This window comes from Denticeps clupeoides, chromosome 5 (genome assembly GCF_900700375.1).
Source record: "Denticeps clupeoides chromosome 5, fDenClu1.1, whole genome shotgun sequence".
Classification (NCBI taxonomy): Eukaryota; Metazoa; Chordata; class Actinopteri; order Clupeiformes; family Denticipitidae; genus Denticeps; species Denticeps clupeoides.
Genome location: NC_041711.1, coordinates 5,893,509 through 5,911,715, shown reverse-complemented (window position 1 = coordinate 5,911,715; position 18,207 = coordinate 5,893,509). Strand labels below are relative to the sequence as shown.

The 18,207-nt window shown below is 41.8% G+C and overlaps 1 protein-coding gene across 3 annotated transcripts in view; it reads left to right on the top strand.

The window, feature by feature from the left end:
• The window catches only part of hivep3b (HIVEP zinc finger 3b), a 79,500-nt gene that overhangs the window by 57,016 nt on the left and 4,277 nt on the right, over nucleotides 1–18,207 (top strand). For all 3 annotated transcript variants that reach the window (XM_028979763.1, XM_028979761.1, XM_028979762.1), the window contains 2 exons: nucleotides 8,417–13,120; nucleotides 13,644–13,780. In XM_028979763.1, coding sequence (XP_028835596.1) covers nucleotides 8,909–13,120; nucleotides 13,644–13,780 — 4,349 coding nt within the window. In that variant the 5' untranslated portion in view covers nucleotides 8,417–8,908. The remainder of the gene's footprint in view (nucleotides 1–8,416; nucleotides 13,121–13,643; nucleotides 13,781–18,207) is intronic.

The following is an 18,207-nucleotide window of genomic DNA, read 5'->3' as shown; positions in this document are numbered from 1 at the left end:
AACTTCCAATTACGGGTCCACATCCTTAGGCCACCACTGCCCACTGTCCTCTGCATTTAACCCATCACCAGTGGGCAGCCATGAAAGGCACTCGGGGAGCGGTGTGTGGGGACAGTACCTTAGGACCTTGGTACCTCGACACCTCAGGTCCACTTCCTTACTCACTATGCCACCATGGTCTTATGGAAACAGTAGTATTTCAGCAGTGACATTACGTTCATTGGATTCAGTTAAGACAGGTAAATAAATGTGATTAAAACTGAATTTACATCAAACTCATTTTTCATATATACCAACCTCTAGATGCCTTTGATGAGTGTCTGAAATCTGGATGAGGTATTTTTTTTCCATTTGTCCTTCTCCCTCTGCATGAAAGGTCTTGAAGATTTCAAACTGTGTTTTGGGTCATTGACATGTTGGAATATCTAACCTTTTTGGAATATGAAGTGAAAGTGAAGTGATTGTCACACGTGATACACAGCAGCACAGCACACAGTGAAATTTGTCCTCTGCATTTAACCCATCACCCTGAGTGAGCAGTGGGCAGCCATGACAGGCGCCCGGGGAGCAGTGTGTGGGGACGGTGCTTTGCTCAGTGGCACCTCAGTGGTACCTTGGCAGATCGGGATTCGAACCAGCAACCTTCTTATTACGGGGCCGCATCCTTAACCACTAGGCCACCTAACTTTATAACTGAAGCTTGAAAATTATCCTGAAGAATTTGGTTCAACCCAAGACTCTTCTCTTTTTTGGTGAAAGTAAAATATTATAGAGCCTGAGAGGGGTTCCCAAACGTTTTCATATGACTGTAAATCAAGATGTTACTAGCCATTACTGCTGATGTTGTGTGCTTCAATTTATTGTTGTAGCCATCAGTGTAGTTGTCGTTTCTATTCAGCTTTGTGCATAATATTGTACAGCCTACCCCATCTAACTGAAGTTTAGCAGATCCGTCACACAGTGTGATCGATAATGATTACTGAAATCACAATTTTTAGCATCTGAAGAAAGATTTAGGTGTGTGTCTTTCGCCACCTGTACACTTCATCTTTTCAAGCTTGAGTGATGAGTCTTTGCAGAATGACTATATTGTCTTGACGAAACCTGAATTTTAATCACTGGATACCACTGTGAAAGCAAAGCAGGACCCTGAGTGAAGGGCTCATGGGTCGAGAGCTTGCGTGCCGAGGTCAGCCAGTTCCCCTCACTTTCTCCTGTCAGCATGGACCTGCACCCAGAGAGAATGCTGGGAGGACAGATTTAGACCTTCATCTTACCATCCATCTGCCACCGCCATTGCTAGTTTCCATGGGAACTGGCGCCAGGCAGCCAGGACAGATGAAGAGAAGTCAAAGATGGAACATTATTTAAAATCTCTTCAAGAGTTTTTATTTCATGAATTTTTTCAAGAACACAAACTAATTAATCATTTATTTCATTCAGTTAGGACTGTAGCTTTCAGTTCTGAAGGATTTTCTGACTCTAATTGTTCTCAAATTTTGCTCTTTTGCATGTTAAGTGCAGTCCCAGAAGACACATGTAGGTCTGTATACCTACATACCTACTAGGGCTGCACGATATATCGAAAAATTATAGTTATCACACTAATAGTATACACAATATCTGTATTGCAAAAAGTTGCGATAAATGAAATTTATGCTGCATCCGAAATCGTCATATTCGAAACATGGCGGGAAATTACTCTTTTCAAGTGTAAAATATAAAAATGTAATTCAAATGTAGTACCTACTCAAGTAGTATGCGATTTCGGACGCATCATTAATTTATGTGCATTTGTGTGTCCAAATTTGACCAATCTTTATACCCGCCTCCCAAGTAGGTGATATAATGCTATTGGCTAGACCGGGCCATGTAATGTTTACATGTTAATATTAATTTGTATTTATGTAAATGTTGAAAATATGTTAGTGTTTCCACTACATCCCAATTTATTTGAGGCCTGTACACTTTGTTTAATAGTATTTTCTTATTTCATTTTTGTTTAATAATATTTTTTATATATATAAAAAACAGGCAAGGCAAGGAAATATTTTGTTTAAAAGATGCTCTTGTTTTAAGACACCCTTGATGAGTGTATGGTAAATAGCAATTCATATTGTTTTGGCAGGTCTATGGTAACAGCAACCCAGAAATCAGAATATCTTCTGAGGGTTTTAAGTCTAAATATTTGCAACTTCCTTGACATATAGTTTCTTTTTAGCCTGAACTAAATGTAATTAGATCAGATGAATATATATTACATGTTTATTTTAGAATGATTATTACATATATAAATGATTTTTTTAAATAGCTAATAATAATAATTTAAAAGCATTTCTCTAGGGAAATGTTATATCGCAAGAACTATCGTTATCGCAATATTCAACAACAATATCGCATATTGTTCAGCCCTAATACCTACATTTAACTATGTTTTACTACAGAGAAAAATTACAAATTGTACTCAGTTGTTGCATGCATTAGGTGTTCTCACTCCACAGGTCTGTTTACCTGGAGACCTTAGGTAACATAATGTTTAGTGGGACTTTGGATAAAACAGCTAATCATGAGATATCGTAATATTTTCATTTTGACAGTATGAAATTACTGATTTGTTCAAGAGCTGTGCAGACAGCGTCAGCAGGAAATAGACCCTAGAACCTAGAATTCAGTGTGGTGTTAACAGATGTTGATGAACTGGAAATCTACCTGCCAGTACTGTTGAAGGAAATATTGTGAACACACAGCAGTTTGTTATTGACAGAACATCATGTCAGAAGACCACAACAAGACTGTGCACTGCAGTGTAATTGCAACCAGGCAAATGAAAAACTCTTGCTGCCAAAAAGGAAACTGAAAACTAAGCAGTTCAGAATCATGCCAGCTTGGACCTATCATAGCCTTTTCTTCTTGAAAAGCAGCATGAACATGCTGTGAATTAGTGGTTTAGTTGTATCTGTGACCTCGCTGCACCGTGGCAGCACTATGCATTAAAAATGATAATGGGATTTTTAATAACTAATTGTCGATTCAGATTTTGAATAGGAATGAATCAGTCTTGTGGTGCTTAACTATGGCCAAAAACCAGACACACTGTTCTGAGGTTACTGCAGGCTTTCAGCTTCCTCTCTTTGATGTGTACTCTTCAGGATGTACATTACATTATTTCTAATGAGTAGATTTGTATTTATGTACTGTTTTGATTGTTGTTTTGAGGATAAAGTCACTTCATTTCTCTTCTGATGTGGTATCTACTGAGAATTGCAGACTTGTTCAGACTGAGACCTTCTGCTCATCTGTTTGTAATCTCTGAGATCTTGTGTTCTTCCTTTGATCTGCACTTCTGGGTATCTCACCTACCAGAGGCTTAGTGGTCTTTCAGACCAGCATCACTCCATCTGCTCCAGTAATTCAGATATATTTGTACTCAACCTGCATATTTCTGTTTCATTATAAGAACAATGATATTCTTCTCTGAAGATAACATTGTTTTTACTTTAAAATGTATTGAATGTGATTAATCTAGTGCATAATAACTAGCATGTGTGGTATTTGTATGGTATTTGTATTGCTTTTGCTTCAGGCAAATATTTACAGGCTTGGGTAATTAAACGCTGGATACGGAATGGTTCATTGCCTAATGTTGTTAATTAAAGTGAATGTTGAATCAGTTTATGTGATAACATTTCTGGTTACATCCATGTAACTATTAGAACAGTTTGTTCTTGGCAGAGGGAAGGAGAGGAGAGATGGGATGGTGGAGGTAAGTTGGAGAGAACCTCTCCTGGATCTCCTCTCTAGGGTGTCAGAAGCATTGCTTGTTCTTGCTGCTGACTTTGCACATAAAAAAAAGGCTAGATGATTATCATTGTGAAACACTGCAGCACAGCACACAGTGGCACAGCAAAATGTATCCTTTGCATTTAACCATCACCCTTAGTGAGCAGTGGTAAAAAATAGAGGACACATTTCGTTGTGTTCACCGTGTGCTGTGCTGTGCTGTGCTGTGTTTCACAATGACAATCACTTCAGTTTTACTTTCATAATCCCTGGGGGGCTAATAATTTTGGCCTCAACTGTAGGTGTGGTTCAATTTCTCTTTTGTGGTCAGCTAATCTGTGCCACTGAGTAATACTACAATGGGAGTATCATTTATAGTCATTTGTAATAGGTAATGGGCTATTGCAGTAGTTTGTGTAGAGAAAACACTGGCTGGAGGGGTTTGGGTGGCAGAAATTATGGTTGATGATGGTTGGTTGAGGAAATTCTGAAGAAGTGGGGGGACGTACAGGTATTGGAGGTGAATCGTGATGCTGGATTATGCAGATTGCTGATCTGAAATCAATGAAGAGGACTAATGTGATGTTGCCAGGTATCTGGAGCTGTTGAAGGATGAAGTGAAGACGGGATGCCACTGTGTTAAGGGCCTTAAATCAATGCTTACTGGCATTTATATACACTAACCTGTCTCCCCAGTGTACCTTTGATTAATATTGACTTTCTACTGTTTAGTTCAATTGCTTTATTAAAGCATTTATCCCCGATTCTTCTATGTTGCACCAAATCCTCCAAGATTATGTAATTTGTCTGGATTATGTGGACTAAATTTAATTTGAACGTCTGCTCAAATTGGGTCTGTTGGATACAGCCATGTTTGTATAGATGTATGTATAAAGGTGAGTGTGTTCTTACAGGAAAGCCCTAATGGCGGGTTTCCCCTCAAAGTGATGGGAGTCTAGACTGCATGAATAATTCACAAAGTGCTCTCCCCCATTTTAAAGCTGCTTAATTGTCTTGTTTAAGGCCTACCTCAGTGCTGTGTCTGAGATCATTACAGCTTAGTGCACTGATCCTGGATGTATGTCCCAACAACTACTGTCATTTTTTCATAATTTCAGCAATTTTGTATTCTTTTTATTCTCTGTAACTCTTTGTTCCCCTTATTCACTGTGTTACTGAAAAAAAATAATCCTCGATCTGAATTAATGAAATATTCTTATTGAATACCTTGTTCTTTACATAGTTGAATGTGCTGACAACAAGAAAATGTATTGATGGAAATCAATTTTATCAACCCATGGAGGTCTGCATTTGTAGTCACACCCAAAATCAAAGTGAAACACACTACAGGCTGATCCAATGTAATGTCAAGTCAGAATTTACATTTACAGCATTTATCAGACGCCCTTTTCCAGAGTGACTTTCAATCAGAAACTAAAGGGACAGTCTCCCTGGAGCAATTTAAGGTTAAGTGTCTTGCTCACAATGGTAGTAAGTGGGATTTGAACCTGGGTCTCCTGGTTCACAGGCGAGTGTCTTACCCACTAGGCTACTACATCCCTGTGAGGCTCCCTAAATGTGTGTTTACGGAGGCTCCGTAAATGAGGCTCCGTAGTGTGTGTGACCTCCATGTACCTGTATGACCTCCCTAAAACACCTGAGGGATCTCATCCCAGACTGATGGACTAAAGCATCCATCACTGCACCAGTAAATGGTCTCACAGGGGGTTTGACGATCTCATCGCGGTACCTAATGGCAGTCAGGCTACCTCTGGCGAGCACATCTTGGTGTTCTCTGGCAAATGCCAAACGTGCTGCACGGTGTTGAGCAGTAAGCAATCCATCGGGCCCTCAAACCATCCTCATGGAGTTTGTTTCTGACTATTTGAGCAGACATGCACATTTGGGCCTGCTGGAGGTCATTTTGCAGGGCTCTGGCAGTGCTCCTCCTGTTCCTACTTCCACAAAGGCGGAGGTAGCGGCCCTGCGGCTGGGTTGTTGCTCTCCTGTTTCCTCCACTATGTCTCCTGGTACCACCTCCATGCTCTGGACGCTACGCTGACAGACACAGAAAACCTTCCTGCCACAGCTCGCATCGATGCCATCATGGATGAGCTGCACGACTTGAGCCACTTGTGTAGGTTGTAGACTTCATCTCATGCTACCACTAGAAAGCACCACCAGCATTCAAAAGGGACCAAAACATCAGCCAGAAAGCATAGGAACTTAGAAGGTTTGTGGTCACCACCTGCAGAACCACACCTTTATTGGGGATTTCTTGCTAATTGCCTATAATTTCGATCTGTTGTTTTCCCTTTATTTTTCTGAGCAGTTTGTAAAGAGATGTTTGTTAAGAGCATAGTCTGTGCCACTACAAATATAAACCTGTTACCACTGCATAGCCAGATTTGGCTGCTTTCTGTTTTCCTATACACCCGAAACACTGAATAATTCACAGAGAGAGAGAGACAGAAAGAGTCTTTCTGCTGAAAATGACATTCGGGTTTATATGCTGGTCAAATCTGGTGCTAGGGAAAGAGCGAGGTTTATTGTGCATTCACCATCAAGAACTAAAAGATTCAACGTTATACAATTGCAAAGTGTAACATCTGGTTATTAATTTCCATGAAGCAATGGTACTTGTGTCACGGTTGTTTACAAGAACGTGAAAACATCAGAATAGGTTTGATAGCAGAGGAGTTGTAGACAATGCATTATACCTGGACTTCTGATGTTTTGGCAGGATGGGGTTTAAATTGAAAATAAGGTGTGTGAGAGCTGGCAGTTATTGCTGTGGGCTCCTCTCATTTTACACTATGTTTCACAAAACATCATTTATCTTGTAGATGTCAGAAATATTTAAACACTAACACAAAGGCTGGGTAAATCCTCCTTTCTCCTTTCCAAGAAACAAGTTACTAGCAATCGGTGCTTTCTAATTTATTTTATGTTTATTTCTGTAAATCCAGAAGACATACTTTACATTAGTGAGATGATTATTGCACTATTGTGGCTGATGGATAATTGATACTTTGCTTGCTTGGCAAAGGTGAAATCACATGTCAGAATGAATTAAATAAAGTATGAGGATGGAGATAACTGTTTCTGCTGTGTAGCAATGTAATACTGTAGCAAGACCCAAAACAGATGATTTAAAAATATTGTTATTCCATTCATTACAGTTACTGTCTTTAAATATGTGTGTTTGAGGATGTTAAGATGATATGTAAGATTATTATGGAGTGGCCTATTGCATGCCTCTCTTGATCATAGGACTGTGCTTGCTTTTGTCCTAGGACGTGAAATTTAAATTAAATATTTTTTTAATTCTATCAAAATTAAATCCTATGCATATGAAGATTGATAACAGCCAGCTTAAATACACAACCATGCACAGCTAACTTCTCCACTGTTCCATGACGACATGTACAGTCATGGCCAAAAGTTTGGAGAATGACAAATAATAGATTTCACAAAGTTTGATGCTTCAGTCCTTTTAGATGTTTTTGTCAGTTGTTTCTGAGGTGTATTGAATTATAAATACAAGCATTTTATAAGTTTCAAAGGCATTTATTCACAATTCCATCCAGTTTATGCAAAGAGTCAATATTCTCAGTGTTGGCCTTTTATTTTTTTCAAGACCTCTTCACCAAACTGTTCTTTTGTATCTTTTGGTACCTTTCTTTATTCATGGCTGTGTGAGTGAGCCCACTCCCTTGCCTGTGAAGCCCTTTTTATGCAAAGAAATGATGACCGCACATGTTTCCTTGCATGTAACCATAGTTAACAGAGGAAGCTCCTTTTAAAGCATCCAGTCTGCTATTCTAACTCAATCAGAATGATTTCCAACCTTGTGCTCATCAACACTCTCACTTAACGAGATGATCTCTGAAATGATCTCAGAAGGTCCTTTCGTGGCAGGGCTGAAATGCAGTGGAAATGTTTTTTGGGATTACGTCAATTTTTTTGGCAAAGAGGAACTTTGCAATTTGTCTGATCACTCTTCATAACATTCTGAAGTATATACAAATTGCCATAATAAAAACGGAAGCAGCAATACTGGTGAAAACCAGTAATTGTGTCATTATCAAAACTTTTGGCCTTGGTACCCCAAAGGTTCTTGAACTCTCTGCACCATGGAAAGCAGCTTCTATTGAAGTACTCTTTCAATCAATGTTTCATGCAGCACTAATGATTAGAACACTAAATGATTGGCTGACAGTAAATGGGACATGCAGACATTTACAGATATGGAATGGAAAGCCATCAAATGTTTCAAAAAGGTACACTGATATGTGCACTGATTTGTAAATCTGCATGGAATACAATGATTTGTTCTCAAAGGCCTGACATTTTGATGAATATACACATAATTGTAATATATAGATTTTCACAACAATGGAAGCATAAATAAATGTATAACATATATTTTATTGTCATCAATCAGATGTAATTGCATGTAAAGTAACAGATAGACTAGGATGTTGTCTATGTTATTATGTTCTGTATGGTGTTCAGTTCTGCACAAATTTTACAGCAAGCTCTTCAATGAAGCCACTAGAGAGATATGATATCATGGAAAATAATATTAAGCTACAAAACATCTGACAGAGCTTGTTTATCTCTGTTTCTATAGAGCCTGCAAAGTGCTTACCTATGAAGAAGACCTGAAAGTCTCAGAAGAGAAATTGGCAGGTCACGCCCAGCACAGAAATACCTCAAAATCCCCAATGGTGTACTAAACTAGGCTTCAGAGAACGGATCAGAAGATTTGGAAGGATTATAATTTCACTGACAAAGAATGCTGAAAGTGCAACGAGTCAATGATTGGAAAAGTTCAGACTTTGTATGGCTGTTGCTGCTCATGGTCTACTTTTTAATGATGTCCCTCTCTGTGGAATTGAAAGACTTATGGTTGACTGCAAAAATCTTATACACCCACAGAAGGGCTTATATCAATTGTAATATATATTTGACATTTTTTTAAAGCCTGACCTTTGTGGGAGTTTCTATTATATATGTCTGTGGTCAAGTGGATCCCTAGGATCCTCTGGCTAAATCGATGAGCCAAAGCGAAGGCAATCACAGAATCATACCTACTGTTAATGTGAGGTCTCCTCCCTGATCTATGGAGGCTGAGCGTAACCGACTTGCTAAAGGGGAACCATCTGGAGGGGAGCAACCTCTCTCTGATGCCCAGCTAGGGCCCAGTTTGCCTCATTCTAGCATTCTTAAGTCAGCACAGCAGACAAGTTCACAGCCCACTCATGGCTCACTGGGTCGTCACTATCATCGCCCACCTAAACGGAGCGCAACACTCCACCGAATACAACAGCAGCAGTCACAAATGCAAAGTGCTTCTGGTCCTTCTGGAAGCAGCTTTACACCTCTGCCTTCGTCTTCATCCTCTTCTATTCCATCATCTTCCAGTCCAGCACTGCCTGCTCAGGGACCTGAGGCACAGGAAGGTGGAACCACCTCCAGGCGGGAACGTAAACCTCAGAAGCCGGGGAAATATGTGTGCACTTACTGTGGCCGTCCTTGTGCCAAACCAAGTGTTCTACAGAAACATGTCCGTTCCCACACAGGAGAGAGGCCTTACCCTTGTGTTCCTTGTGGATTCTCCTTCAAAACAAAAAGTAATCTATACAAGCACCGCAAATCCCATGCCCACCGAATTAAAGCAGGTCTAGTGTCCAGTCGCGATGAGCACAGTTTAAGTGGTCCTGAGGGCGGGGCTGCCGGTGATGAGCCAGAGGAACACACCGAAGGAGAGAGCACTGACTCAGAGGATGAGACCGGTCAGGGCCGTCCGTCCACTTCCCAGGAAAGACCAACTCTGAAAAAAAGTAGCCATGTTGAGATATCATTCTCAGAAGACACCCCAAAGCCTGAGGATTCCCAAGCAGTAAAGCAGAGGTTAGCAATGCGTCTAAGTGAGAGAAAGCGTGTTCCCGTAAATTCCCCTGATGAACGGCTATCTTCTTCATCTCTGGGTCCAGGCAGCAAGGGCAGTACTGAGTCAGGATATTTCTCACGATCAGGAAGTGCTGAGTTGTCCCAAATTAGTCCTCCAAGTGCTAATGCCAAAACTTATGCTGAAATAATTTTGGGGAAATATGGGAGACAACAACAAAGGACCCAACATCAGCAGCATGCCATGTCGTCATCATCATCATCACCATCATCATCTTCAGCAGTTCAAGAAAAAACTATTCCATTCACAGTGCCAAAGACACAAGTTATTGAGCACATCACTAACCTCATTACTATAAATGAAGCAGTAGTAGACACTAGTGAAATTGACAGTGTCAAACCAAGACGCTCCTCTCTTTCCAGAAGGAGTAGCATTGAGTCACCCAAATACTCACTGCCAAAAGATCCCTGTGCACTTGACTCAAAAAGTGATGTTCCCAGTTCTAGTGGCACCAGTTGTCAGCATGGTACTCATGAAATACTTTCTCCCCAGTCATCTGAAGACTCCCCTGGTGGTTTAGGCTCTAGCATGACTCTTCTGAGAAGTCATTCCATGCCTTCTTCAGCAGGCAACGAGGAGCCTCCTGTTACTGCATCATGCAGTTTTCGCATGACCCAGTCTTTTGATGAGCAGCAGGCTGTAGCTGCTGAGATTCGAGTGGGCCATCATCACAGAATGTTAAGGCGTCAACCCGCCATTGAGGTTCCACTAACAGCTGATCTCATTCCAGAGCAGGCTGGTTCTTCTACATCTACAGTTATGGAGCGAGTACTGGTTCCAGAGCAACTTAAAGACTCTGGCCTCTATGAATGTGAGGCTTGTGGCACTGGCTGGAAGAAGAGGGAAAGTTTTGAAGCACACAGAGACCTATGTATGGGCAAGACTCCTCATGTGTTGGCTAAAGGAAAGGAATCCAGTTTTTTTCGGGAGGATCGCCCTCAGATGATGCACTATAAGTTCAGGGCAATGGCAATGGCTGTACGCAAGAGAAGAAAAGAGGAAAGTTTAGAGGAGGATCCTCCAAGTCCAGGACCTGCAGCAGTTACTTTCTCCTCTGTAGCCACGTTCTCGGCATGTGGAGAAGAAGAAAGTAAAGAAAGCTTCTCAGGTAACATCACTCAAGCTGAACACAAAAGAAAAGGCGCCTGGAAAGAGATCTCTGTGATCCAGCATACAAGCTCGTTTGAAAAACAAGAAAGCATGTCAATTGAAATCCAGGAACCAGAGCTTGAAGAGCAACAGCCATCAGCACAACAGCCCAAACCACCCCCTTCATCACGGCTGGTTCGCCAGCCCAACATACAAGTGCCAGAAATTTTGGTGACTGAGGAACCAGACACAGATGTGGTGTTAGCCTCACCACCAGCAGTAGTGTCCAAAGAACCAGAAAAAGTCGAAGAGTTCCAGTGGCCTCAGCGTAGCCAAAGCTTGGCTCAACTACCTGCTGAGAAGCTGCCACCAAAGAAGAAGCGTTTACGTTTAGCAGAGGCCATGCAGTCATCAGGAGAATCTAGCTTTGAGTCCATTTCATTGCCTCGTAGCCCTAGCCAGGAGAGCAATGTTTCACACAGCTCTAGCCGCTCTGCCTCTTTTGAGGATTCAGGCAAACTAGAAACAGAATTGGCTCTGAAGGGTTTGCAAAGCTCCCATATGTTGACTGTTCCATCAGGTCACCAGCAGCACCATCACGCTAACAAGGAAATGCGACGATCAGCATCAGAGCAAGCTCCAGCAAGTCCCCCAAACCCTTCACAAATCGTAGAATCAAGAAGCAAGTCATTTGACTATGGGTCTCTGTCTCCACAACAAAGTTCAGGTTCCTGGAAAGAAAGACGAAAATGTCTGTTGGTGAAGCATGCTACTCTTGGGGAACAGGAACAGGATCTGCCGCTGGGTCAAATAACTAAACCTGGTAGTCCAAAAGTCTGTTTTTCTTACCATAGTCCCCCTGCTTTTTCAAGTGAAGATCGTAGCATGGCCAGTACTTCCTCTAGACTTAGCCCAGAGTCCATAGGCAAGACCCTGCAGCTTTTTCAATCTCCAATTCTTCCCCTGCACCCTGCAAGTCCAGAGGCCATTTCTCCAAACCAGTTTGCTAGGATTCTTCCTGTCACCACAGCAATATCTGGGGTCTTATCCACTCAGATCCTTCACAGGGCTTTCTTACAAACAGTTACACCACCAGTTCATGCAGCACAGTTTCATTTAGATGAACATTCACAAACTCTTCCAGCTTCACTCCCTCTATCATATCAGAGTGGCATGACTCAGGCTGTTTACTTTCCTGTGCCAGGTGGCTTAACCATTCAGGTTCCCACTGTACCAACTGTACCAAATTCTAGACCATCCACGTCTGTGATGCATAGCCCAATTCCAGCACACCAACAACTGGTAGCTCTGCACCACAACACTAGACCAATCATCACCCCCTGTCTAGAACAGCTAACACCAGTGGTATCTCTAGTTGTCCCTGTTCGGCTTCAGACTCACATTCCCACGTACGCTAATGCCATGTACACAACTATTTCACAGATTCTAGTCACGACACAGTCCCAGGAGCCAATCTGCTGCACAGCCATGGTCATCATGGGCCAGCTAGAGCAGGACAAATTGCAAAGATCATACCTAAAAATACCCACCCCTGACTTCAAGAGCTACCTTTCAATGTCTCTGCCACTGGAGCTTGCTGCAGGCATGGGGACCGTTGAGGGTTATGGACAGCTAAGTGCTGGAGGGAGCAAACGCATGCTTTCACCATCAGGAAGTCTTGAGCTTAGCACTGAGGCCCAGCGTCAGCAAAAACGGGTAAAAGAAGAGGAAGAAGACCATAAGGAAGAAGAGGGAGACGCAGAAGAAAGGAAATATAATAAACATTTAGAAGCTGAGAAGGGGACAATAAAAATTAAAGAAGTAATTGAAACACAATTTGCACAAGGAGGAGAAATAGAAACAAAGGGAAAAAATGAGATAAAGAATAGCTGTCAGGAGTTTATCCAAGGAGATGTTGAGCCCTTCAAGAAAGAGGAAAAGGAGGACAAAAAAAACCTATTGGTTGAAGTTTTGGACAGATCCAGAAGGTCCTCCCACCCACGTTTGCATACCACCACCTCTGTAAGCTGGTGCTACTTAAACTACATTAAACCCAACCCATCTACACAAAGGGAACCTCAAAACTCTGTCTACTCATCCTGGTGTGTCAGCGTACATAACCCTAACCTGCCTGGCTTGTCTACCAAGATGGTGCTCTCTCTGCTTCATTCGAAACAGAAGCACAGTCTTGAGACCTACACCATGGCCACAGCACCACCACCTACCAATGGAAAGTTGGTACCTGCTCAGAAAAGGACTCCCTCCATGTCAGAGGTAACAGCGACAAGTCTCATTTTTACTATTTGTTCGATATTTGGTATAAAACATTTGCACCTGTAATTGTGCAGATGTTTAATTGATACACTCAGTACTTCAGGTAAATTCAGGGCCACACAGTGGCACAGCAGTTAGTATTGTGATCAAGGTCACATCTGGTCCCAGGCTCTCTGTGTGTGTGTGTGTGTGTGTGTGTGTGTGTGTGTGTGTGTGTGTGTGGGTGTGTGTGTGCGCGTGTGTGCGCGTGTGTGCGCGTGTGTGCGCGTGTGTGTGCGTGTGTGTGAGTTTGAATCAGGGTTGTCTGGGTTCCTCCTGCCCTACACCCACTTTTCATGCATAGACTCTGGCAGTCACAGTCCTGCTAAGGATTCAGATTATGGGTTGTGTTTGGAGGTAGATGAAACTTAACCTATTCTAATTCTTTTTAAGGACAAAAATGTGGAACTGCTGTGTTTTTATGTGGGTTTTTTCTTAATGGGTGTTGTTAATAAGATAATGACTGCATTTGTTCGGAGTGTAGGTTCATGCCACCAAAGGGAAGGAAGTGTCATCAAAAGAAACAAAGCCAACAAAGGAAACAAAGACAAAGAGTGAGGAAGGAGCACCATCATCATCAAAACAGGGTGATCCTCCCCGTGTTCGCATCTTTGAGGGCGGGTAAGAAATGTCTGGAAAAGTTACTTTCTATTCTTTTCAAGCAGAAGGTGATTCATACACTAAATGGGTGGAAATTAGGTTATTGCTAAGCTGCCTGTAGAGGTAAAAATATTTTTTCTGAGTGTTGGAGAAAGATTGTGGAATCAGAGAGGAGCCCACTAGGGATTCAATTTATTCTGCCTAGCATTTTCCCCCTTGGGTCTAGCATATCACTCAAAGGCATGGTTTTAGTTCAGCCTTGTGTGTCTGTATCTAGTTGGAGAAAGGTGTTGACAGCTAAGAGAGAAAAACACATTTGTATGACTGCTCATTAGTGTGAAGATTTTTTTCATAGCCAGGCAGAATGTTCCTACCTTACTGCTCTGCAAAACGTCATCCTGTCTGGGAGCACATATTCCTTAGAGGCACAATGCTTTGTTCATTTAGCTGATGAAAACCGTTCATTGCAGTCTTTATTTGCTGTGGATTTGGGGCAGTGGTGGCCTAGCGGTTAAGGAAGCGGCTCTTTAATCAGAAGGTTGCCGGCTCAAATCCCAATCTGCCAAGGTGCCACTGAGGTGCCACTGAGCAAAGCACCGTCCACACACACTGCTTCCCGGGCGCCTGTCATGGCTGCCCACTGCTTACTAAGGGTGATGGGTTAAATGCAGAGGACACATTTCGTTGTGTGCACCATGTGCTGTGCTGCTTATCACAATTACAGTCGATTCACTTTCTCTTTTCACTTCATTTTCACTGTTTGCTGTAGAATTGTTACATATGTTACTGTTGTGCTATAAATGTATAATTGTTATGTTTTTAAAATGCTAATCGCAATATTTGTTTAGCATGCAATTGTTTGTTGTGTACTCCTCACATTCAAGATGGTCTGTAAGTGATGAGGTCAAGTAAATAAAGGCTCGCCATTAAATTTGTGCGTGACAAAGTGCTAGGGGAGTACACGATCACAAGGAGTTAAGGTCAGTTAGATTGATTAACTTTTTGGAATATTTACTCAATATTGAACTGGCAAGCTTTTCCTGCATCATTTCTGTTGTGACCGTATGCTCACATGTACATGTCTTACTTAAAGGAGGGTGTGTCTGGTGCAAGGAACAACAGCGGAAACTAAACCTTGTTGTCCATGACAACACTAAACACGGCTGATTGCCTGGCACTTGAAAAGTTGAATATTTTTTTACTTTCTTTTAATTCCATAGGTTAGCTGCCACATAAATGACTTAAAGTGGGAGCATCTTGTATGCTTATTCCAGAAGTCATGCTGAGTGCTGCTGGGTGGTGCTTCGTGAGACAACTTTACCTCTGATGAGGATCATGTTCTAATATTGCCAGACGTGTATTATACAGATTCATGTGTTTCACAGTTTAGGCATTGAAAACAAAGAGTCTAATACAAATTATATGCCTCAGCTAGTCAAATCAAATTAATTGATGCTTTTATACCAATAGCAGCTTTTGTATAATTTGGTAATATTCACATTGGCAATAAGAGACTCCATGTTGTTATTAGATAACGGTACATATAATATATAAGAATGAGTACTGTAGTACTATAGTGTAACATAAGTACTGTGGAAGATCAATGGTTAACATTAGAGGACGCTGTTGACAATGTCATTACAGGCTTCATTGCTGCAGGAGAGGGAGAGCTGGTGTACAGAGCTATAGCAGAGGGAGATGTGGCCAGATTGGCAAAACTGTCATCTGTACTTATTCTCCTCAACCCCTCTGCAGCATTTGACACCGTTAACCACAAGAATCTCTTGTCATTCCTGAAGAGGCTTGGAATTCAGGGCTCAGCATGGCAGTGGTTTCCTACCTTGATGAGCGATCTTACCAAGTGACTTGGAAAGGATCCACCTCAACCTCACATAGACTCTCCACTGGTGTCCCTCAAGGCTCGGTGCTAAACGAGATCTACACGAGAGCACTTGGTGAGGTCATTTCCTCACATGGATTATCCTTCCTCTGCTATGCCGATGACACACAACTCCTCTTCTCCTTTCCTCCCTCTGATCTACATCCTGCTTCCAAAATCTCTGCATGTCTAACCGACATCTCGTCTTAGATGGCAGCCCATCACCTTCAACTCAATCCCACCAAAACTGAACTAATATACATTCCAGCAGATTCTTCACCACATCAGGATCTTGCTATTTACCTGGACAACTCACAGCTCTCCTTCTACAACAGCCCGCAACCTTGGAGTAACAATAGACAACCAACTCTCCTTCTCGACTCACATCAGCAACCTTTCCCACTCATGTAGATTCCTTCTCTACAATATCAGATGAATCCGCCCTTATCTGTCAACACAGGCCACCCAGCTACTGGTTCAGTCCTTAGTAATCTCAGGACTGGATTACTACAACTCCCTTCTAGCTGGTCTACCACTATGTACCATCCGAACTCATACAAAATGCAGCAGCACGACTGATCTTCAACCTTCCCAAATTCTCCCACACCACCCCTCTGCTACATTCCCTCCACTGGCGCCCAGATTCAAAATACTGATGCTGGCCTACAAAGCCAAACATGGAGTAGCCCCATCCTACCTCACAGCCCTTATTATACCTCGCACTGCATTTCGTATTCTCCAAGCCTCCAGTACTGCTTGCCTGGTCCCTCCATCGCTAAAGGTAAAAGGAAGACATTCATCTAGACTCTTCTCCGTCTTGGCCCCTCGGTGGTGGAATGAACTTCCCCTTGATGTCAGAACAGCTCAGTCACTGAGTATTTTCAAACGACAGCTCAAGACTTTCCTCTTTAGAGAATATTTATATTAACTTGTAACTTTCTTATTGTCTTATTGTCTTATTGTATAGAAACTACAACAGAGTGAATAAAAAGATTGTATTCATAGTTGGGGGTCCTAGTGAACCAGAACTGATCCCTTTCATCGATGATAACATGAAAGCACGTTGTAAGTCGCTCTGGATAAGGGCGTCTGACAATTGCCTTAAATGTAAATGTAAATGAGGAAGAGGACAAAGATTCAAGATGGCTGCCGAGTATTTATAGAAGACGCTGACCTCTTGCCTGTGACCACTTCTGAGTGGCTATCCTTGTGGGTGCCTGTTCGCCCCCTGCAGGCGGAGAGGTGGAATGGGAACCGTGACTGTTTTCCCCAGGCCTGGGACCATCACCAAGAAATACACAGCAACTCAGTGGCTTGGTTAATGAATTCCATTGCCATTAAACAGTGAAACAATCTTTAGGTGGGTAGCATATGTCAATGTAATGTTTCACAGGAGAACAATGACCAGACTATTTTACGACTTCAAGCCAGACAGACTGCACAGCCTCAGCTCACTCGAGCCCAAGCCCCTGTTCACTGAATGTCTATACTTAGTTCACTTTTGGTAGCCACTGACCGACAGGGATCAGGGAAAGACAGGGATCTTTGTTATAGAAAAAATGTTTCTTTATTTTGTTTTTTAATTTGTTTCTTTATTTATTTAATATTTGGTTATGTTTGCAATATTTGCATATTGGTTTCACTTGAATACTTGCAATATTGAGGTCTATAGCAGTCGCAAAAGCATTTCACTGCATATCATACCATGTATCCAATTTTGAATTTATTAATCTGTCATTGGTTTTAATGTGGTTTAATGTAACTTCATCCTGAATGATTTCAGAAGGGAAATTTATTTCTGCTGTGCGTTGGCTTTTTGTGTGTTTCTTATACGTGCAGTACTGACTCTCAAAAAGCGAACATAATCAAAACCACTTTTGTCATAACATTCTCCGCATTTGCTGAGAGAGACATGGAAGATAAAAAATTTCATGCAGTAATAATGCAATCACACAGCAATCATTTCCCATTTCCTGGTGTGACTCATTGGTCCATGCTGTTACTCTCTTATAGTATCAGACAGTTTCAGCAGTACTGACATTTCTAGGCATTCATCTTAGGCTGGTGTACTTTTGGATTCATAAATAAGTGCATAATATCTTTAATAAGGTTGGTGGTGGGTTCATTTTATTTTATAATAGCATTTTGTGTTTGAAGTTGCAGTAGTCTTTTGCATTATACATGATTTTAAATACTAACACTATGTCTCTCCACCAACCAGTTGATCATTGATATCTATCTATGTAATCATGGGATGGTAGTAGCCTAGTGGGACACACTCGCCTATGAACCAGAAGACCCAGGTTCAAATCCCACCTACTACCATTGTGTCCCTGAGCAAGACACTTACCCTAAGTTGCTCCAGGGGGACTGTCCCTGTAACTACTGATTGTAAGTCGCTCTGGAAAAGGGCGTCTGATAAATGCGGTAAATGTAAATGTAATCATAGGCACCAATGCAAACTAATGCAGACTATCATGCTAGTTTTATGTAAGACAGTGTAAAGGCAAAGGTCAACTGGGGTCAACTGAGTGAGATTGGGATGGTCAGAAAGTAAAAATTATGATAT